We start from the raw sequence: 23222 nt of genomic DNA, 5'->3' as shown, positions 1-23222 counted from the left end.
TGACTTCATAGCCACCAATGCAGTCCCACTACTCAAAATATGGCCAGTTGACACCTCTCCAGTGTTCTCCACTGTTTCTTCAGAGGAAGTCCCAGCCCTGGGCTCACTGTTTTTTTCCCAGCACTTCCCTTTAAGTTTTAAGACTGTAGCATTTAGTTAGCATTTAGTATAGTACTTATTTTAGCAAATTATCAGTGTTAAAGGAAGGTAATGGAAACATTCCACTCACTGAAGCTGTCTCTGTGGTGGCCACATGATAGGCTCTCTTCTCATAGCCACAGGGATAGGATTGTGCTTGGTATGAAGATGTGATTCCCGAGACAGACTTGTGCTGCTCATGTTAGGGAAGGGATGAGTCAACCTGCTGAAGTTATCATGCCCTTTGCCCTCTTGCAAACAGTGCACTGCAGCAAACCTAATAGGACACAGAAGTCGTTTGGTGATCTCCTTGCTGCAGTTAGAGGGGAATGGATAGAACTGAGCGGTGAAGTGTACCGTTACAGCTCATCTAAGAAATGGCCAGCAGCTTGGCAATGGGTGCTTGTGAGGAGCTCTTCCCTTCCTCTTTCCTCCCTTTGGAGCCCAGCTTGAGCTGTGAGTAGCTCCCTGTTTCCTTGGGTTGGTATCTGCAGGTTTGCATTGCTCCTCAGAGCAGAAGCAGTGGGAAGTGTGTGAAGAGCCAAAGGCAAGGCTGGAGCAGCAGGGAGCTGCAGGTAGCGTGCTGAGAGGCAAGCTTTATCTGCCCGCATCAGCTGTGCAATGCTTACACCTGTCTGACTCTCAGCTGCTCAAGAAAACAATTCTTTCTTCTGATTTCCTGAAGGGTCACATTTTTTAAGGTTTTCCTTTTCTGAAGTCCCCTCAGCATACTTGAACACCCCAGCCCTTCTCCTCTAACCCATCCCTTTTTGGCTCCTTCATCCACCTTCTCTTCTGTATCTCTGCATCTCTCCTGTTATTCCTTTTTCTTAAATCTCTCCAGGACTATCTGCCTTTGGAGCTGCTCTGGTCAGTATCCAAGTGCTAGCTGCTTGACATGAATCTTGTCATGTTGTTCAGCCAGAACAAGGTCTCCTGAAGGCTGTAACTGCACATATCCACAAACTCTTTCACACCTTCCTTTCTGTTGCACATCCTATTTCATCTTCTCGCTTTCTAGGACTGCAGAAATTCTTTGGTCAGGATGGAAGCAATGTGCATGGCTATTCTCACCGAAGCTAGTATGTAATTTAAACCAGCGCTGGCTTTAGTAGTGTCTTCAGGGATCTAAGGTGATGCTTTACATGAGGTAATTCATTGCGATCGCCATTCAGCCTGTTTCACAGGAAACTCACCCTTGACTACCTCAGCAGAGTTGCTTTTGGCTTCGTGACACTGTGACTTTGTCTTGATCGGGGAAAATGTTTGTTTAGGCTGGCCAGGCTGACCCAAGTTAGCGAAGCCTGCTCCAAACTCCCTTATCAGTTTTCCCGGAATAGCTACAAAGTAACATGTTCAATCAGCTAGCTGTGTCAGGAGTTCCCATGCAACAAGAATATCAGGTCTCCCCAGGGAAAAATCTGGCAGCCCAAGTTGGAGGAGAAATACGGTTTGGGCCAGCTACCAAATATGTTACACAGGAGGGAGCTGGATGCAACGTGTGCTATGGGCACTGGTGCTTGGATCGTCTGCATCCCCCCTGCAGGTGAGCTTCCTCAACCCAGTGCCCAGAGGAATTTCCTCATGCTGTACTTCCCTGCCCTGCTGTCACAGGGACACCAACTTCTTCTCAGGGTGCCAAGTCCAGGTGGGAGCACTACTGCCCGAGGACACGTCTCTATCACAGTGCGGGGCTCTGCCTTGTGAACTTGTTAACTGATGCCAGGATAGCTTAATGCCAGGTAAATACCATTGGTTGGTAGCAGCTGAAGGAAAGAGATAGGCAGGTGCTTTTGGCTGAGCCTGCTGCTGTCCTGGGGAACGGCTGCAAGCCAGGCAGCCTGGGGAGGAGGAAGCTAGCGCTGACATTTGTTAAGGCTGTTGATGGAAGGTTTCTTTCAAAGCCTTTTCAGTCTCTCGATCTGAGAGCTCTCTGCCCAGGAGTGCTGGAAATCTGGCTCTTCTTTCCAAGCAAATGTGCAGACTGTGAGTTGATGAGGTGCTGCTGAGCCACAAATAGCGAATTGCCAATCGAATGATGCTGGGTTTGCTCTTGGTTTGTTTTTTTTTTTTTAAACTTGCGGATAATGGTGCAGTGACTGGGACACGAGGTTGTCAGGAATGGGAGAGTTAGTCCCAGCTCTGCCAGTTGCTTTGCACATGATCTTTAGGGTGTTATTTGTTGCAATGTAGCTTCTGCTGCTTAGAAAGTAAAACACATCCTTATTCCTGCTAGCACAGTGCAGTGCCATCAGCGGGTGACACAAATTAACGACAAGCTGGACTGTGACGGGAAGCTGCTAGCAGATACTGGCCAGGATAGGTCTGTGGGAGCTATTGCTTTGCTTCCCCAGTCAGTCCCTGTGAGTTAGTTTGCAGCTAGTGGTATTTGCAATATTTTCAGGTTGGCAACTCCCAGCTGTCCTTCACCCTTTTCCTTTTCATTTCCCCTATGGACTGTGCATGGCTGATTTTGACCTCAGATACTTCAGGTTAATCCAGAGTAATCTTTCTGTGTCAGTGTGAATGACTAAGTTAGTCAGCATCAGGATTAAACTGAAGTACTTGGCCCATGCTGTTACTGGCATGGCCTCTTTGGGCCATGTTGAAAACCAAACAGTTTGTGCTTTATACATTCAGTGAACGGGCTGTACTCACAGCTTATCCTCTACTGAACAACTAGATCCTGGCTCAGCTGCAAAGCCCCACTTCCCCCTGGGGCTGATGCAGCTTGTCAGGAATATGTTGAGTCCCCAGACTCCCAGTAGGTGGGTGGTTTCTAAGGAGGTTACCAAACGAGAGCATCAGAGTGCTATGGCTTTATCAGTCCACCAGCAGGGCACTGAAGACCCATGGCAGTCCCTCTCTGTCTCTCCTGCTGGTCAGTGCACAGTTCTGTGCTTTTCCTTTCTCCTTTTCCCAACACTAAGTCTGCCTGAGCTGCCTAAAGCTGGGATCACCACCATTCACTCAGAAGAGCGATGTGAAAGGTCACTTTCCTGTTCTCTGACACCTCTCCTGCTCTTCAGGATTTGTCAAAGATACTTGGCAGCAGCCCAACCACTGGATTAGCATTAAATAATGAGCAAGTGGCCCGCAGGCCTTTTCAGACAAAGAGCACACCTTTAATTCTTTCCTCACATGTCTTCTAGCCCTGTTTTTATCACACCGGTAGACAGAGGAGGAGGAGACACTGGCCTGGTCAGCTCTGGGGACAGAGCAGAGGGTGCAGCACTGGCTTTTTTGTCACTAATTAGTAGCAGGGTGGCAGCTAGCAGCTGTGACAGCTGCCCCCATCAGTGCAGTCAGTAGCAGCTGCATGCAGCTGGGACATGCAGTAGTAGAACAGCAGCAAAGCTCATTGCTCAGTGTTCCTGTGTGTGTCACGCTCCAGGGGAGCATGGGAAGGTTGCCCAGCAGCCCAGGTATCTGTGGGTACAGAGACCACGTCCTGAGTAATGCCCATCCTCTGGACTCGGATGCCTTTCTGACATTCAGTGAAATTGGATTCCGTAGAGTTGCCAGAGCATTTATTTACTTATCCTGGGAAAGGGAAGAGGAAAGAGGCCAGGAGGGATGGAAGAATAGGGAAAGAGAGAGGAAAGAAAAAGCAAAGACAAGAGAGAGGTAGCTATGCAGTTAGCATTCCTCAGCCATCTGGGCCTGTTGGCATGGCCCCAGCTGGATGGGCTGGCAGGTTTATCCACAGCATGATGTAATCTCCATCACCCAGCATTTGATTATTCTCCTTGCTCTGGATGGCCTCAAATCGGGTGCAAGTCTGGAGCGGGCATTTTGATTTCCTGTTGCTATTTGTGGACTTTTCCTGGCCAACCCTCAAGAGCATCTCAGGCAGTTTTCATTCCTCCAGCTGAAAGAGTGATGCCACCCGGCTGGTGTAGTGCAGAGGCCAATCCCAGCCAGCCTGTCAGCTGGAGACAGACAGCCCTGCAGAGGGATCCAGCTGTGCTTCACACTATGCCACAGCTGGAGAGAAGGGGACACCCCTGCCTTTGTTCTTGGGGTGCAGCTTTGTTCTTCAGTTGCAGCTCAGCCCAGAATTTGTCTCAGCCTTCAGCAACGGCAGGGAGAGGGAGGCTTTCAGACCACCCCCTCCAGCTGCTTGCTGGTTTTCCCTGGTCTGCTTGGTCTTGCAGTGGAATGGGGGGGGGAGGGGAGGGAAGAATAATTTTATTTGACCCAAGGCTTATTCTTCCCTTTGCTTCGTGGGAGCAAAAAGCAACAGGTGATGTCAGTTCCTCCCCTCTGCCTTCACAAACAGAGTAACCCCCTACTCCTGCATGGCAGGAAAGGGCAATGATATGCAGAGGGTGAAGGTGAGACTTCTCTATTTACCGTGCACCCATGCTGCCAGGAAACCTCAAACCTAGCTATGCAAGAGACCTGGTCAGAGAATGCTGTTCCCGGCTCTGACTCAAGAGATGTGGGTAGCTGCATGACAAGCCATTAGGTAATAGCTGACAATTGCAGACAGTATTCCCTCCCTCATGATGCCTCATCCTGCCCACATGCCTTACTTAGCTTTGTTTCTCCAGGGCCTTGGGGATGGAGAAGCTGAGTGCAGTGACCCCGTGGGACAGAACTCCATTCGATGGAGAATCCCACTGCCTGTCTCAGAAGCTGCCCTGGTTGCATCTGGAGGGAGCAGGGCTCTGCTCTGTCACGCCCCAGGGACAGCCATGGGCTGGGATGGACTCACTGGAACCGCAGCACTGAGCTTTTCCACCCAACTCAGCTGTGCTGAGTGAGAGAGTAGCTGAGGAAAACGATGGCCTCTTTATAAACCAACTGGCAAAAACTCTTGCATCTCTCCTGGGAGCAGGCCAGGGATTCTGAGTCACTGCTTGAGCTAGTTGCAGCCAAGGTAGTCTTACCCAAGACATTAAGAGAGAGGAGAGGAGAGATCCACCCAGGAATGCCAGCAGAAAGCAAAATAGTTATAACCGTAATTAATAATAATATAATGATGAAAAGATTCAAAAATGAACTGCCCTCTCCAAAAATAAAGTTTGGGGACAATTCAAATGCTGTGAAGAAAAGAGGAAAGAGTTGAGAAAGGCCGCCAAAGCCTGCATGTCAGCTGCAATACAAGGAGCCCCATCCAGCTGGCCAGAGTTCAAAGAGCTCCTATTGTCCAACAGCATTTCCAAAACACCATTCAAAACTTTCAGAAAATGAACCCAAGATGCAGGGTGAGATTTATCACACAATAAAAAGGCAATCCAGATGTTTGCACCCTTTCAGAGAGAGGAGATATGAGGAAGGTGAGGGAAGAGCATAAGGGAAGAAGGTTGTATGAAGTCTGGCACTGTGATTATCAAGACAGGAGTAGGGGCTGGGTGTGTCTGTGATGGGATACGTGCCAGGCACTTATGGAGGATTTCAGAGATACAGAGAACTGCATGCTTAGGGAAAGTCTCTTGACACCAGAATTAAGGGACAGAAGGGTAAGATTCCACTGAAGCATTTTCTTTTTTGTTGCTGTGTAATTAACAAATGTACAGTTAGAAGAGTGGCATAGTTAAGATGGTATTTTACAGGTTTATCATGGTGGAAAGAGACAATCGAAAATGAAATGCTTACCTGCATCCTAGGCTGGCAGTAGAAAACTCCAAAAGGAGGAATCTCCAACCAGAGATCTCCCTGCAGTGGCAGTCAGCCCTTAAATGAGGTGTAGGAGAGGTGCAGCCAGGCTCCACCCCTTCTGGTCACACAGCTGAATTGCCTTCACCTGTGCTTCCAGGGCTGACTCAGTCCTTGTCTCAGGTGACTCCACAGTTCCCATACAGTTGCACATAGAATATTGTTGCACATGGATACTAAGAGCCTATTGTTGCTTCTGGTCCCGGATTATATATATTCATTATAAGGCCTTATCTGAAACCAAACCACCGTAGATTTTATCTTGGTTCTCTCACAGCCTTTGTTATTGCTTTGCAGTACAAGCCACATTGGCAATGCTGTAGCTTCGTTTGCAACAGGAAACACTCACTTCCACCTTTGCTTTGATTATATTAAAGTCTGGTAATCAATTATACTGGAAGACAGTTTCATCTTTGAATCTGCTGCTAACATGGACTTATACAGCTACAAACTGCTGTCGCTGAGTATCCAAATTCTCCCAGCTTGCAATGAGACTAGTGGTGCTTCTGCTGCCTGCAGAACAATCCAGTAAGGTGACTATATGCATCACACTCTATAGATTAAGGAGTGACTTGGTAGCTTCAGGAGGACCTCTGGTAGTAAGGGCTTGTTCATCTGCACTCCAGTCCTGAGTGCAAAAAGCCTGAGAAAACGATTTGTCTGAATGCTTAAGATAGAGTCAGTGTTTTGAGTGACTCATCTGTTTAGTGAATGTAGTTAGCTTTAAGTTGTGCTTTTTTTAGGAGGTAGATTTCTCTGAAGCCTTTTGGCTTAGACTAGATGTTGCTTTCTATGAAGCTCAGTTACATATGATGAGTTTGAAGCAGGAGGTATGAGTATAGTTCCTGCGCTCATCTGTGTAAGGACCCACACTTGATTACCAGACTGCTTCTTTCAGGCTATAAAACCTGTGAATTTTCTGATCAGCTCCTTGTGTCACTCTAGGTGTGTCCAGGGAACAGATTCCCAAATCCACAGGTTTCTGCACGCTTCAGGACTGGAGTGCAGGTGCCTGACCTGATCCCATATTATGAGAGCTTTTGGACAGGTTTTCAGGGCACTATAGATTTACTGTCTTCAAAGGAGCATAGTGCTTTTTCTTCCCAGAGACTTCTGACTCTACCTGAGCTCTGCTCCCAGGCATCTTCAGGTTTCTACTTCTTTTCACCAGCTACAGAGAACTCAGCTGCTAGGCCTTGTCATGGAGAAGTCCTGCTAGGAAAGGGCTGGCAATGGCTGCCCTTCTCCTTCAACCTTGATTTTCATCCCATGGCTGAAGCAACTGCATTGTCTCTAGTCGGTCAGATCTCCAATCTCATCTTTGGAACATAGGACTCTGACCCCATGCTACATTGTCATCAGGGACACTGTTAATGCGGGCTGCCCCAGTAGTGAGGAGTGGCCTGAGAGGTGTTACTGCCCTTCCTGGTGAAGGAAGGATTTCCCCGTTCTCTGGAGATTCCTGTTTCTGCTGCTCTACCTCTGAGGTGAAAATGATACCTTCAGCACTGAAGCTGAAGTTTAATTTCCTATCTGCTACCCAGGGCACAGATTTTCCACTGGAATATTGGCAGCAGGTCAGAAATCTGCATTCCAAGCTGAATTGCTTTGAAAACAGTCCCGATGCCCAGAAGCAGGAACGTCTCCTATGTGCTCGCACACAGAGCAAGGAGTCCCCTGTCTCAACCCAGCTCACACAGAGCTCCTCCAGCTACAGGATGCCTGCGCATATCACATCCCCAGAGACAGCAAACACTGCAGCAGCCGGTGGGATCCCACTCAACGTGCTGGTTGCAAAACCCAGCTCTTGCCCGGCTTTGCCACTGAAGATCCCAGCTTTCAATCTCTCAGTCAAAAATTTTGGATGAACAACTCTCACAAAGCATCTGGTCTGGCTTACTTGCTCTATGATTGTCCTTTACAAAGACCCGAGGAATGAAAGCCACCAGTAATGTTTGGTATTAGCTGCATGCATCAGCTCTTGGACCTGAACAGAGTACTGCTATCTTCCTTTTCCAAGGCTTTTCTTTATGGTCCTACTGGGACCTGACAAGGGACAAAATGTGAATTATCTCTGATTTTGTTCTCTGAGTATTCAAGTGAAACAGTTTCAATGAGACAAATGAAGCCGATTGTAAAGATAATACAAATTCTTCCTCCTCTTGCTCCAGCTAACTCCCAAAGCAGATTTCCTCTGTCTCTCAGGGCACCTTTTCCCATTGCTTTGATTCCTTTCTTAAAGATTTAGAAAAAAGCCCATAATAAGACAAGGGTGAAGAACAGCATAGGAGCAGAGATTTGCTGACTATTGTGGCTCCAACCCAGTACTGGACAGGGCCAGAAGTTTCCAAGAAGATTGGAAGAAATGGTGGAGTGATGTTTATTCAAGTTAATTTCAGTTACAAAATAAACTTCCCCATTCCCCTGACAAGTGATTGGCTTGAGCAGTTGTACCTCTCCAACTTATTTTTAATTGCATAGTTCATTCGTGCTGTATTTTGTGTCTTTTGGGATGCTGTGACCTCATCTTCCCCTCAGCACAGCAGTACAGTTTGGAATTGCACAAAGCAGCGTTTTCTTACACTTGCCCTGCTCACTGCCTTTAATTGCACCATGTGTACCTGTCTGTCAGAACCATGTGAGGCACAAACAAGTACAGCCAGGTGATTGCTTTAGGGCTCTCCTGAACCTCAGATTCCTCCTGCTGTCCTTCAGCAGCTCCACCCTTCCTGTGCAGACCTCCTGGACCTCTGCTTACTTGAGCCGATGCTCTCTGTGCCTGTGTGACCAGGAGGAAATCCAGGTGGAACCCTAACATAGCGTGGCATAGCCTTACACACAGTATTTTTCCTATCTTGCTTCTTGCATGTTCTGGCTTTCTGTTTGCTATTTTTTTGTGCAACAGGATTTTTTCCTTACACTGTCCAGGCAGATCTGTCACACACAGTTAAAAATGTGTGGGCTTTCTCATGATAATTTTGCTCTAGGTTTGCAGAGCTGGGTCTGAGCTGCACTTCTAGGCAGTGCAGGGGTGCAGCACGCCGATGAGCTTGGCTGCCAAAACCCAGTTGTGTTCTGGCTCTGCTGGCACTGAGAAGGGGTGTGTGTTTGGGCTTTGCAAAGGGCAAATCTGGGTGGAAGATCAGGGTAGTATAGCAGGTCCTTCTCAAAGATGATGGATTGTGTTTTCACACCTAGCGAGATAAAGTACACATAAACCCCTTTCTCTCCACACTACAGCAACTGGAAGACTGCATGGGCCCATCCCTGTGCAGTAGGGTATGTTTAGGTGCCTCATGCACACTCAGCAGATGCAGCCCATTCAACACCAACGGGTAATGCTGCAGGCCATCAGGCAACGGGGCAGAGATGACAGCACAGTTTCTTTCTCTCAGCAGCGTCTCTCTGGGAAGGAGAAGGAGCCAAGAGGAACAGAGCCCAGGGCTATTGCCTTCCAGTGAAGAACAGCCCCGTTTGAGTGCTGCCCACCTGCCACCTCAGTGGCTCTGAAATCCAGGCTGCCTGTTGCGGAGTAGGCAGTTATCCTTGGGTCTCAGGGCTCAAAAAACCCCAACTTCGTATTTACCTGACAGACTCCTAGAAATAGCACCCCATCTTCTGCCAAGTTAGAGTTAGGAGCAGCTGATGTAAACGCCTCATCCTGTGGGAGTTGTAGCCACTTCTGTGCGTGGTTTAAATCCTGCTCTAATTATTTTTCACCCGAGCCGGCTGCGAGCTGTAAGCCAAGGGAAATTTGGGCCGCTCGCAGCATTTGTACTGTACACGCAGCGCAAGCGAGCTGGAAGGCAGAGGCATTCCTCATATCTCCAGGGCGCTGCTGCTGGGAGGAGAGCCGCTCCCGTCTCCGCCGGCCGCGCAGTCCCGTGCAGCGGGCAAACCAGCGCTTGCTTCCCGCCGTGGGGCCGGCAGGGCCGGACAGAGCCGCGGGGCACATCTCCCCCTCGGGGCGGCTCCGGGCGCCAGCGGGGCCTCCTCGCGGGGCAGCGACTGGAAGACGCGGGGCTGCGCTTCCCCCCCTTCGCCCCCCTCCGATCGCTGCCGGGGTGCTCGGCCGGCGGCCCAGCGGCGGGCACCCCCTCACGATGGAGTGGCAAGGCGGGGCGGGGCGGGGCGGGGCGGGGCGGAGCCGCCCTGCGAGGCGAGGCGAGGCGCCGCGCATCGCGGCGGGCCGCGGGCCGCTCCGTCCTAACCCTGCACTCCTCCCGCCCGCCTCGCCGCCGCCCGCTCCTGGCAGCCGCCACCCATTGGCCGCCGCCTCGGCGCTGCCGGCCAATGAGCTGCCGCCGCCGCCGGCCGTTGGAAGCGTGCGGCGGCGGCCGTTCACCGCCGGCGAAGCGGTCGTGGGGTTCGCCCCCCTGCACCTGCCGCCCCCTCGGACGCCGGGCTCCCGTTGCGGAGCGGAGCGGCGGGGAGGTGGCTGCGGGCGCCCGGGGCTCGGGAGGACGTCGGCCGCTCGCGTCCCCGCCGCTCCCTCGCTTCGGGGCCTGGGGGAGCGCCTTGTGCTGGCGCCGCTCCCCGCATCGCCTTCTTCCGATTGTGTCTTGAGCCTCCGTCGTCTCTCCTAGGTCTTGTGGCGCCTAGCGCTGGAAATTGTAAATCCAGGCCCTTGGCACAGCCGCTCGGTGGAAGGAGGTTTCCGCAAGGAGACGGGACTGCACGAGGCACCGGGGACATGGCTGTGACCGCACCTTCGCTCTGAGGGGCCGCGTGCCCTGCTCGAGGGAGCTGATGGCACAGCAGAGTCAAGGCGAAGTGGGTCCCCTGCCTTGCTTTCAGTGATGCAACCCTCCTCCTCCTCTCCTTTCCCTGTCATTCTGCATTATTCTACAGAAGGCAGTAAATTCTGGGCCCGATTCCAGATCCGGCTGAGCCAAGCCCTCTGCCGCTTGGAGGCTGGGTGTCAGGGAGGCGTCTGGTTAGCTGCACAGGCTGAGCCCGGGATGCTGAAAATCACCCTGGGCTCCCCGGGATCTGAGAAGGATGGAGGAGTACTGCTAGTGCAGCTGAGGTTGAGCTGCTGGAGGGGAATAGTGCTTGAATTTGCAGACCGTTTGGACCGAATTGCTTCAGCACTGCCATGCAGAGATGCAGGAAGAGCAGGGAGCAAGACTGCCCAGGCAGAATGCGGGCATGGGCAGAACTTGAGTGGAAAAGCAGTGAGATGCGGTCCATGATGGACTTTGGTGTCCCCTCTCACCCATGTAGGTCAGGGTAGAAGAGCACCAGAGGGATTGGAGAGAGCCAAGAGGTAGTGGATGATCACTTGCGCCCCATGGGGAGCAGTTGCACTGACTAGACATTGAGATGAAGTGTGCACAGCAGCTGTCTGTCCTGCATGGACCCCATTAATGCTGTCAAGACCTTCACTTTCATAAGCTCTAAAATTCACTGCATTTTAAAGCGAGCAGAAGGACTGTCTGGAGTGTATGGGCTCTTCTTTTCTGGAATGTGAAGGAAACCTCGGCTGTGAAGCTGGAGTGCAGGGGGCTTCATTCCTTAGTGAAAGCAGAGAAGGGAAATGCAGATGTCACAGCTGGGACAGGAGATTTATCTTGGCAAGCAAAGAGGAAAAATACTTTCAAAAAGAAAAGAGAAAAGTCAGAAGATTCCCCTCCCCATCTGCCCCGCCTGCCAGCATGAGCAGAACCTCCAACCTGCAAAGGCCCTTCATCTCCTGGGCCTGGGCTCCCACCCAGCTGGATTAGCCCCTTGCTGCTTTCTCCTTGGAGCCGGACCATCGTAGTGGGAGCAGGGAGGCTGTGAGAACTAAACCGGTCCTAGAGGGAGACTGTTTCCAAATAGCTCCAGTGGAGGTGGGGAGGGAAAGTCACAGTCAGAGGATGGATATGTGAAAGGGAAAGGGAGGTACAGATGTATCCAAAGTGACCGCAGTGGAGAAGTGGATGCAAGGAGAGGAAACAGTTCCTTTCTCAGCCATGTGGAGCCACTGGGTAGGAGCACCTCAAGGTGCACCGTGTACACAGCTGGACAGTGGAATAAGCTTAATGCCTCAATCTCTTCCTGAGGTCCTCCAGAGGTTTAACTCCAGCTCTGGGTGGGGGCAAATAAAGAGTTTGCATTTGGATGTCTGAATGCCTTTCATTAACTCCCAGGATAACTGCTGTACAACAGGAAGGGGTGTTCAAATGAGAAGTGCACGCACGCACACACAGTTTGCTATTTAGACAACCCTAAGCATGAGGTCAGGGTGAAAACATGTGGTGGAAATATGTTTGGAAGAGTTAGTGCCTATGTCGGTCACCACGAGTGAGAGAGAGCAGGAGCCAGCAGCTGACAGATTCGCGCTCTCCCTGTGGCAGAGGTGGCCTCAGCCTGAGCAGATTCTCCTGTGGCATGAGACCAGCTTCAGGCTGCCTGGAGATGAGATCGTTGCCACCCCTGCTTGTACACCCCGGGTTGTTCCCCTTGGGCACTACCTCCCCGTCCTCCCAGAGCTGCAGTGGGGGATGGGTGGCTACAAATCAGGCTTGGATCAGGAAATCTAGCACATCCTCGCCATTGCGTTTCTGTCCCTTGGCTGCCCCCTCCCTGACCGCTCACTGGTAATACAGCTTTGGAAACACATCTCGTGCTATTTCTTGGCTTTGGAGCATAGTTAGAAGAAGGAAGGAGGGTGCGAAAGGGAGGGGGAGATAGCAGGAGGGAATAATGCAAAATGAGACTGTGCTGTGAGCTTTGTAACCCATCTGGAAGCTGTTTCCCCCATCTTCACGCCTGCTCCCTCTGGCCCAGGATGGTAAAGAATCACGTTCCCCAGTTGACTGGTCCTCCTTGCTCAAGCTAGGCCCATGAAAGTTACTTGAGATATTGTGAAGGAGAATCTCAGTAGACTTGCAGGTTCCTTCACTGTCACAATAAGGATACTTTTTTCCCTAAGGAGCAGGAGCTGGCTGGAATGTGCTGTTACAGAGAGAGTTTAGACCTTGGACAGTGCGTGAGGTGAAGAGTCTGCTCTGCTTGTGTGTCTCCACACATCCCACCATTCCCATCCAACACCTGTGGCACTCTTTCTTGGACCTTATGCTTAATGTGCTTCTAGTCTGCTGTGGTGTTGGGAAAAGTCTCTCCAAGGCCCAGCACATTCCTTTCATTCAGTGGCAGAACGTGCAGGCCTTTGGCTGTGTGTTTTGCAGCCTAGATGGCAGGTACAGCACCTCCATTTGTGTATCAGCTCAAAGCCTCAAGGAGCACATGTTTGGTTGGGTGATTAGCCTGCTTCTGTTATCACTCAGAATCTGGCAGCTCTTGGCTGTCATGCTCTGCTGTGATCCATGCAGCCCTGACACACCGTACCCTGGGACCTGCAGTTATCCAGAGCCTTCTCTCTCACATGTGTTAAGGAGAAGGCTGGCTGAAGCCTTCTCGGAGTTTTACCAGATAGGCATAGCTCTCCCACTAAGGCTGAGTGGCAGAATTTGCATATTCTGGGCTGTTAGGGTTGATCTCGGCTAACTAGCAGTGGTTCTGAAATAAACACTGGGCTTTGCTTCACAGTTGTATCTGGACAAGAGATAGTTTCTTGTTACCTCATGGCTGCATTACGGATATTGTTGCTAATCATTGTTACTAACTACATTGATACCTATCCTAAAGCTTACGCTAGCTGTTGGCATCAGGAAGGAATGAAGCCCATGAAAGAGGCCCAGCAGTCTCCTCAGGACTTGGTGGTTTAACTTCTTGCTTTTTCTCTTGTAGATTTAGGTGGCTACAAAGCCATGTCGTTATTTGCTTTGCCCTTCCTTCTTCTGCTTTCCTTTGCCACTTGCTTTCTTCTCTGAATAAAAGCATTCTCCAGCTCTGTGTGGATGCTCTTTCTGTCCAATCCCTGATGCCACCTTTGATAATACCACAGTTACTCCCAGTCTCATATGCTAGCTAGTCCTCAAGCACAGCTGCTTTCTCTCCACCATCCCACTCAGAGATGCTGGGCTGGTAAATGTATGGTTGATGAGAGATGAAAAGGTGCTACTTTATGTCTGTCTCTTGGGAGAGAATGGGCTCTGGTAGAGCTGAGCTCCTGCATCTCTGGAAACAGAGTGCTGCTTCTTCATCACCACTTTCGAGCAGGGAGATCCCCAGACAGCCTGTGTGGTGTCTAAAAGCAGAATCAGAAATATGCGATGGCATCTGCCAGTGTCAGTGCCTGTGTTAAAGCTGTGCTGACCAGCCCCGTGCACTCATTACTGACATCTGACCCAGAGGCATAGCTTCTCTTCCCTCCAGGTAGGCTTGTCCTGCAATGGGAAGACTGATGGCTGCCCAATAAATCCTTATTTTAAGCATGGGTGCTAAAAGTGAGTGGAACTATTGCATATCCGCATCTTCTGCCTGGCTGTTTTCAGCCCCACCTTTGTTAATGCAAACTTGTGGAAGAAATTTGAAGCATGTGGCCATCACAGACAATTATTCCTGCAGCTGCCCATCCGTTCCCTGTCCTCTTTGAGTGTCACATGTTCATTCTAGTTTATAAGGCTATGGCTGTACTTATAGCCATGACACGGGATGCCTGTGTGTTCTGGTGTTACACTGGCAGCCAAAACTCTGAATCCCTTTACTTTTCTATGATTGGTTACATTCTCATCCTTACCGTAAGGCTATCATGTTCATATCCTGTTTGCTTGTGTTGTTTGGAGAAAGCAAGACAAAGAACAGCTGTTACACGAGCAGGCACTCTCTGGGGTTAATGCTCAGGACTCCAAACTCTCTTACCGCTCTGTGTTGTAGGACAGGACAAACATGGTTTTTCAGTGCTTTTTAGATAACCCAATTCCATCTGCTGGCTCAGCTCCCTCAGAAGAACAGCGCGGATGGGAAGAATTTGCTGTCACTCAGTTCAAGTGCAGAATTGCTTCTAGGCAGCTTGAAAATGGCTGAGTAGCTGCCTCACCTACATCCTGTCAGTATGGGAACAAGAGGAGAAATCTTCATCCCAGACTTTCCTGGGAGGGCCTTCTCACTGGGAGAGAAACCTGGTGTCAGGTAGAATGTAGGCAGCAGGGACTTTCCCCCATTTCCTACATGCTCTGTGGGCACTTGATTTTTAAATTGAGTGGCTGAGGGATGACACTGGAGGGTGAAGGGCACTGCAATGATAGAACCTACAGCAGCTTACCGTTTCCCTCCCCCACTTGGTGGGAAGTGTGAGTCTGCTCAGTTGGAGCCTACTTCATTCCCCAGCCTCACCCTATGCTCAGGCAGCCCAAGTAATGTTGACAGAGTGATATTGTGCTCAGGTAAAGCAAATATACCTTCCTGTAGGAACAGGAACCTGCACAGTCCAGCATCCGGGGTCCTCTGGCCAACTCCTTCCTCAGTATTACAGGTGGGGAAAGAACTGCACTCACCCCCCCCTCCTCTAGGAACTGGCTCTCCCACTGAAATTTTCACTGGCATTCATGCCTCTGCTCTAGGATCTGTGTGCTGTCTCCCACTCTCTTGTGTCCATACCCTTTACTCCTGGTATTTCAATATGCTGCTTTCAACGCTCTTCTGCCCACCCATATGCTTTTACAGTCAGGCGGGTGGGGGCAGTCTGACTCGGCTGAGCTCTCCAGTTCATTTAAGTTACACAGTTCTGTCTGTGTAATATAGTCACTTGAATGTATCTGTCTTTTCTTTCCTCTCCATGAGCCAAAAGTGTCAATCTGCCAACGAATGGGATAATTTTTCAGCTGGTGTTTGGCAATCATTTTTCTCCCTGCTCAACCAGCGCTTTGTTGTAGCAAATGGAAAAGTTAGCAATCTGACTTCTGAATAGGAGGATATGCCTCAAAAGAAGCAGGTTCCTGTGGCATCGGGAGCCCAGCTCCCCAACTGCACCAGCCAGATTTACTGGCTGCTACTAGAATGATTAGTGGCATGATTGTTTGTTGTTAACAGCCCATCTGTAGTGCTTAAACTTCATCGGGGAGCAGAATTTCACAGTCATTATCTGGCTGGAGGACAGCTTCATATGGTCCACAGAGGGGCTGTGAAATCCCAGAGGAAATTAAATATAACAGGGGGCCTTCCTGTTATGTGGATCCAATTGATTTTTTTCTTTTTCCTCTGATAGAAATCAGCAGCTGGTTTGATGTTCTCTGGGGCATCGGAGCGCCTATTGCTGCTGGCAGAGATCATGAGAAAATGTCTGTCACCACAGGCAGGTGCTGGAGACCATGATTTTCTGCCACACTTACTTTTTGTCATCACAGCGATTTCTTGCCTTGTGCTCTGCTTGGCTAGGTGTCATAGTGAGATGATGCTGGGAAGCTGAAGATAGGTACCCACAGAGGAAGGAGGAGATGCAAGAACACAGAAGTTTCATGAGTGTTCACAGCGTAGATAAATAGGCAGAGAACCTATAAAGCACCTCGGCTTTTTCTATCGAAACTCCTGGTGTTTTTATCACACTGATGCAAGGAAGGGGTAGCAACTGCTCTTTCCCATCCAGAAAGTGCTTTTGCTGAGGTTTGGCTGTCAGCACAGCAGAAGGCTCAGATTCCTCTTGGAGTTGACACTAATATTCTATCTCCCTTGGATTTTCCTCAGCATTTCTCCGAGAACCTGGATCACTTCTCCGACAACATGGAGGATTTCTCCAACGACCTCTTCAGCAGTTTCTTCGATGACCCAGTTCTGGCTGAAAAGAACCCGCTGCTGGACATGGACCTGGACCCACCCACTCCAGGCATCCAGGCAGAGCACAGCTACTCCCTCAGCGGAGACTCTGCTCCCCAGAGCCCCCTCATGCCTGTCAAGACTGAAGATAATGCTAACGGTGAGCACGAGACACGCACACTGCACAGTCAGACACATCTGGTAGCAGCGGCTCTGGCTGTCTTCCTCATATAAGGACAAACTGGCTAACCCTTGAGCTTGCGCATGGCTAATCCAGGGAAGAATTTGATCTGCCATTGTTAAATGCAGCCCACATTTTTTCCTTCAGTTTGTGCTCTGACAATCACATTGCTCCTTTGCTGGGCTAGCTGTTATTTACGAGGATAATGGCTGTGGTTCTGTGTGCTGCCAGCTTCTGGCAAGCAATAGGCAAAAGTCATTTTAGGATCCTGCAAGCCTGGGTGTGGATGCCCTAGATCCAGGTCTGTTTTGGCATCCGTCAACAGGGTTTTGGCTTGAATATAGGAAGCATGAGTCTCTGGCTGCAATCAGTGCTGGTACATGTGGAAAGCTAAGTGGCTTCTTTACCAGCAGATCTTTTAGCAGGAGACAGAAAGGAACAGTCATTTCAAAGTCTATTTTTAAAACAATTCATTTCAGGATAATTTATGATGGCTGGATATTTTTAGAGCAGTCCTTGCAGAGAGTCCTGTAATTTGCGGCACTGTGTGGGTGTCCCAACAGCTGATGGACAACCGGGCTGCCTGAAAAAGCAGTGGCACAGACTCAGTATACACAGAAGAAAGCCATTCCTTTAAGTGAGAGTGAGACTCAAGACAGAGGCTTCCCTATCATGGCCAGGAAGGATCCCAGCTCTGCGGTACAAAGGCAGAAGTGGAACTGGCCTTCACTGCCTCTTTGGTTCCTACAGAATTGCAGCCATTGCTACCATGTTCCCTAGGAGTCCCTTAGGAAAGTATTCGAGAGAGGATCCCGAGCAATTCAAGCCAAGCAAGCACTGTCTTAATATCAGAAAAGCTTTCCATCTGCACAATTCTTTGTTCCCACCTTTAACCCCAACATAGTCTTGGAGGGCACTCATTCCAAATAGTCAATCAGGCAACTAACAAAAAAGAAACCAGAATAAGTGCATCGAAACGTGGTTATTCAGTCTCTGCAAATGAACACAAGGAGGGTGCGCCTTGGGAATGAGAGAAGCAAGAAGCATGAGTTGTGAAATGCAGTGAAATACTCCTTGAAGCCTGGATGCATGAAGATACCATAGAGACTCAGCTCTATGGCACCTGTCACTTCTCTGCATCTGGACATATCCCAGCTTCAGTTGCATTCTCTCCAAGGCAAGTCCATGAGTCTCCTGAATGCAGTGCAACATTCCTCCTTAGGCAGAGGCTGGTACAGTGTGAGCACATAAACCAGGAGAGGCTGAGATGGAATCTGGCGTTTGCTCTCTAAGAGCGCAGACAAGCTCTGTTCTGGGAGTAAGGTCTAATATTAGTGTGGCAAGTATAGGGGTATCTATGCCACAAGTCCTGCAGTGGAATAATTCAGCCCATCTTTCCAGGGCTATCTTGGCTTGTAGTGGGATGTGAGTCATGTTCTAGTGTAGCCCTGAGTCAGGTCCAGTATTTGTAACACTGTGCAGTCCTTTTGGCACAGCTCCATCCAGTCTCAGTCCTTTTAGACATTCACTAGAAATTAATTACCAGGAGTGGCTTTTCTTTAACATTAACCCAGAACTGCTTGGTCTGCAGAGTTCCTTAGGAACGCCTGGGCTCTGTCTAGGCGTTGGAGCTGACTGAGGCTTGCTGCTTATCAGCTTTCTCCCAGCTTTTCTGCAGATCTTCAGCACTTCCAAATCCTGCCCCTTCCCACATGGTTCCCACTAACACGAGTCAGCCAGGGCAAGCCTCTGGGTGCGTTGTGACCCTGTTTATCTGTGGAGTCTGCTTCCCAGATGGTTTGAACACAGACTGACTGTTTTAGTTCACAGTATGAGCCCTCCATTCTGCAGGCTGTGATTTGATGCCAGGAGCAAGGGAAGCCAGGATCATGCACAACAGTGGGTGCAAAACCAGCCTCAAGGCTAGTGATTGAATTCCTGTCCAAGTCCTGCTTCCCTGTTGCTCTTTGACTTACCACCTCTCCAACCTAGAGCAGCTATGGACATCTCACAGCCATACTTCTTCCTATCAAGTACAGAGGACCCACAGCAGAGCATGAGATTCTTGGCATCCCTCAACATACAGTGGATTCTGCAGTGGTTACATAATGGACATACCTCTGAAATGTCCTCTCATGCAGCAAAACATGGATGTGTCCACACAAAAAGCTTCCTTCTCAGTCCATTGTTGACCCTCTGATGGCTTATGTGTTTGTGAGTCTGCAACCCAACCATTCCCTAGATAAATCTCCAAGGGTGGGAAACAGAGCTGGGTCAGAACATAGACAGGAAATGGGAGGATGACATGTATAATTATTTGGGTGTCTGCTCCTCGGACTGTCTGGACTGACAGCTCTGGGGGCTGCTGTCTTTCTGAGTCAAGTCTTAATGGGGAAAACTGTTGGTGGTCTGCTCTCCCTTGCCTGATAACTGGCTTCAGCAACAGGCCTCTCAGATGGAGGATGTCTTGCGCTTCTGAGAAAAAGAGAGCATAGAGTTCTGCAGCAGGAAGAAAAGATGAGGAGAGTGAGGCCTAAAATCACACCAAAGGAACTTCAGATTAGCCAGTAGGCAAAAGATTCCTACTGTGGGTATAGAGAAATCCTGGAAGAGATTTAGTGGGGAATGCTGTGGACTGTTAATTGCTTTGCAGGGGAATGAGATTAAATTGTACAATCCTCTGTCAGGCCTGACACAAGTTATCTGAACTTGTCTAGAGTTGGGACACAGAACACTTCTCAAGATCTCTCACCTCTGTAACAGGCTGTGGTCAGACAGAAGAAGTTAGTCCAAGTTCTCTGTATGCAAATTCTTGTGGCTAACACCTTGCCTCCAACCATAAGAAAGGGCTTGCTTGCATACCAGGGGCAACTGGGACTTCGTTACCAGATGTGGGTTTGGTGTCCTTCACAGGTCACTGAAAATGCAATTCAGTCTGTCTGCTCAGCAGCCTCTTAATTCTCACAACTCTGCAGTGCACCACTGCCTGAGACGCTCCTTGATGATGCTGGCCCTGTGACATTATGGAAGCTCTAGGAAGTGATCCAGCAGCACTGGGAGGAGCACGCTGAGCTGGTATACGCATGGAGTAGCCACAGCATCTTGTGTCTGTACTTGAAGATTTCCAGCCACACAGAGAGCTGGAAAGAATGGGCCCCAGCTAGAAAGACTTCTCCAGGCAGCAAAGTAAGGGATGCCAAGCCAAAGACAGGAAGACATACCACAGGCAAAGCTGATGTAATTTCTGCTCAAGCTTTGAGACAACTGTGTCTCAGGGTTCCACCCTTTCTTCTCCTGTGGGCAACAAAACCTGAGTTGGGCAAAGATGACTTTACGGTACCTTTAACTTTGGTTCACATGGCAGCTCCATCATGACAAATTGCTCTTTCATGCTCTTCTTTGCACAGACGTTTTTTGGAGCTAAGAAGGACCTTCCTCCTCTCCTCCTGCCAGGACATCTTCTGGACTGAGGCTGCACTACAGAGCTGCTTTGGGCAGCAAACAGCTGGGCAACCCCCCTGGCTGTGGGAGCAGTATGTGCAGACAGAGATGTGCAGGGGCTGGAGAGTGAGCCTGAATGTTGCCTTACGTCAAGCCAACTGGGGCACTGTCTGGTGACATACTTAGAAATAGTCTGTCCTTTGTCAAGATAAATGAGTTTCTGTTTGTCAGATAAAAAAGGGAAGGGATGAGGATTAGAGTGGAGGATGCAGGCTCCAGGCCAGCGTGGAGTAACTTTCTGGCAGTCTGAAGTATTTGAAGAGCAATAAAGGGACCAAAGCTTCAGAACAGAGCCCAGGCCACTCTCCTGCCTGGCAACTTTTTTCACCCATGTGAGTTGTACCACTCCTGTTATCTCTGCTTCCAGTGGTGAGCCTGGCTTACACCACATGCATGGTACAGAGCAGGCAGGGTCCAAGGTCGCATCCCCACACATCTCCATTCAGTGCTCTTCAGTGCTGCTGCTCCTGCCACTGTCAGCAATGGCAGCTTGGCACAGCAGCTCACAGCAGCCCCCAAGCAATGCAGAGCAGCAGAGGTAAGACTGAGGACAGCAGCCCCACAAGCAGAGTGCCACACCGGGCTTCTTCCCATCATCTCCTCTTGTCCTGCGGCCAAGCCACAGTGGTACACGATGCAGCATCAGCAGGAGGCCAAAGTGCATGGATGGACCCCCCAGCAGCCTCTCTTTGCCTTTGTGCTCTCCAGCTCTCTAGCACAGAGGCAGTGCTATTCTTGGTAAAACACCTGGCAGCTCTGTGATGCTGGCCATGTTGCCTGAGAAGCCAAGCCCAGCATCCTCCTTACACTGAGTTCTAAGTATAAATAAACTCCAGAGAATGAGACCGAGACATCAGTGAGGGAAGAAACCCCGCAGCTGTCTTTGAGCACATCGGCTGCATAGGGAGAGCAGAGCAGGGCAGAGACACGATCCCTCTAGCTCTGTCCTGTCTCCGCTCTCCGCACACTGGGGGTTTGTTCCCTTTTGTTCCCTCTGTTGTGGGCCTGCAGATGCTTGTGTGGTGACAGTGCTAAACTTGGAAAGGCAGCCTCCCCAGATGGGGGGAAGCTGTCTGCATGGATTTTTTTTTTTGTCCTGTTCTTGCTAGAGTTTGACTCTCACGTTGTACATGTTTCAGAGCTGGAGAATGGAGTGTGGTCTCTGGGGCCCAAGCTCTGCTCCATCATGGTGAAGCAGGAACAGAACCTTGCTCTAGACCCGCCTGAGTCCCAGCTGGCTGCCAGCTCCAGACCTGTGCTGAACCTCAACCCTCTGCAGAGACTGCCAGTCCCCGAGGAGGTGAGCCCATTGAAGGTCCATTGGGAACTTGGGCTCTCACACAGTGGCACTCCTGTGATGTGGACCCAGCTGTGTGACTGCAGGGTCCTGCTAGGTGATTAAGCTGCCGGCTGGACAGAAGAAGCCCGAATATTGCATCCTTTATCATTCCCCTCTTGAAATAGCAGTCAGAGCAGCACCAAACCTTAGGCTAGCTAGAATTGCCTTCTTGACTCCTGCAGTGAAGCTGCAGGATAGCTTATCCTTCCAGAGAAAGTGATGGAAGGAAGGTTTTCTCTGGCACAGGAGGTTTTACAATCTGGGTTAAATACAAGCATATTTTCTTGGCACAAAACCCAAAGGCTTTTAAGCTTGCACATGCTGGAGGCCTCTCACGTCCAATCTGCCAGTATTTTTGTAGCCACTCTTTTGCTTATTTTCATTGACTTAGGATTACATTTTTCTCAGAGAACAGTGTCAGTTAATGCTATGCCAATGAGCCAATTACTCTTGAGTATAGACTACTGCCCTGCCACTATCTTTTTCACAGCCTTGGCCTTATCGTATGGCCTTTCACTTTTCTCAGTTGCTTACTGGAAATGGAAGCCCTAGTCCAGCTCCTCCTTTGCATTTTCCTATGAGGCAATGGGAACTATTATTTCTAAGGAACAGGAGGCCAAGTCTATTGGTCATATCTAAGTTCTTAAAAAGTCTGTTTGTCTGAAGAGGCTCAGTTATACCACCAGTATGTGGGAGGGAGCTGGGGGCTCCGTTTGGCTGTCTCTGAGCCCAGCTTTGTTGGAAAGGAAGGTTCAAACACAGATCTCAGTTATCTTGTAGCAGCTCAGTAGATAACAGGAGAGCCACCCTGGGGTTCAGTTCCTTCATTCACTCATGCTGAGCATCTTCCCACTTAAACAGCCATCCAAAACAAATGGGTACTTCCAGCCAAAACTGTGCACAAACTTCCTCTACTGTTTACAAAGCTTGAACTTGCTGTGCCCTCGAAGCTCTGCTGTGTGTGCTCGGCAGCTATACCATGGTGCTCTCTCAGCTGTGTTTACAGTCTGGAGGAGTTTGCAATGTGTCTGTTCAGTGTAAAAACTCCCCCAGCCTGTAGTGGCCTGGGGGCTGGTAAGCCAGGGAGCTGAGGGGCAGCACGGCCCAGATGGAAGAAAAGTACTCTTTATTTAACTCTCAATCCTCTCCAATTGGAAACAGCTGCCCAGTGGTCCTGCTGAAAATCATGTGAGCAGGATGGGGTTTTGTTCTGTTTTCTTTTTCTGCACAATATCTATGCTCCCATTTCTAATGAAGACAGATCAAAGGGGCCCTTCCCATGGTAACACAGAGGTTGGTTTAAGTTGCATTGTCTATGTCTAGCAAGGGAAGAAATGCCAAGGATGAAAGTCAAAAGTACCTTTTGGAGGTACTCAGTACACTGCTTGGCAGTATACCCATCTGCCACTGCTGATTCTCCTGCAAACATGGGATTCTCCTGCAAACACTGCCTGCCCAGCAGCACAAACTTCAGGAGGCTACATTTGAACTCCTGGTTGTTGTTGTGTGTAGTGAGAGGCTGTCTGGGACCAGAGCTGTGATATGGGGTGGAACAGAGTGGTGAGCAGGGGCTGTGAACAGAACTGGTGGGAGCACTCTGGGCAGGGGAAGTGACAGCATCCAAAAACTCCTTCTGCTTCTTTTCCACAGACTCCCATTGAAATGACTCCAGCTCCTGTGATCAAAGCTGAACCCAAAGAGGTGAACCAGTTTCTAAATGTACCTGCAGGCAAGAAGACAGAATTTGCTGGTAAACAT

The 23222-nt window shown here is 49.8% G+C and overlaps 1 protein-coding gene across 3 annotated transcripts in view; it reads left to right on the top strand.

The window, feature by feature from the left end:
* The window catches only part of CREB3L1 (cAMP responsive element binding protein 3 like 1), a 42797-nt gene that overhangs the window by 5366 nt on the left and 14209 nt on the right, over positions 1 to 23222 (top strand). For all 3 annotated transcript variants that reach the window (XM_042871031.1, XM_042871040.1, XM_042871022.1), the window contains exons 2-4: positions 16375 to 16603; positions 21265 to 21425; positions 23115 to 23214. In XM_042871031.1, the coding sequence (XP_042726965.1) occupies positions 16375 to 16603; positions 21265 to 21425; positions 23115 to 23214 (490 nt within the window). The remainder of the gene's footprint in view (positions 1 to 16374; positions 16604 to 21264; positions 21426 to 23114; positions 23215 to 23222) is intronic.

Source organism: Lagopus leucura, unplaced genomic scaffold (assembly GCF_019238085.1).
Source record: "Lagopus leucura isolate 7727_CA_CO unplaced genomic scaffold, USGS_WTPT01 Super-Scaffold_1, whole genome shotgun sequence".
In the NCBI taxonomy this organism is placed as follows: Eukaryota; Metazoa; Chordata; class Aves; order Galliformes; family Phasianidae; genus Lagopus; species Lagopus leucura.
Note: the sequence above shows the minus strand (reverse complement) of the source record. Positions and strands in the feature narration are given on the sequence as shown.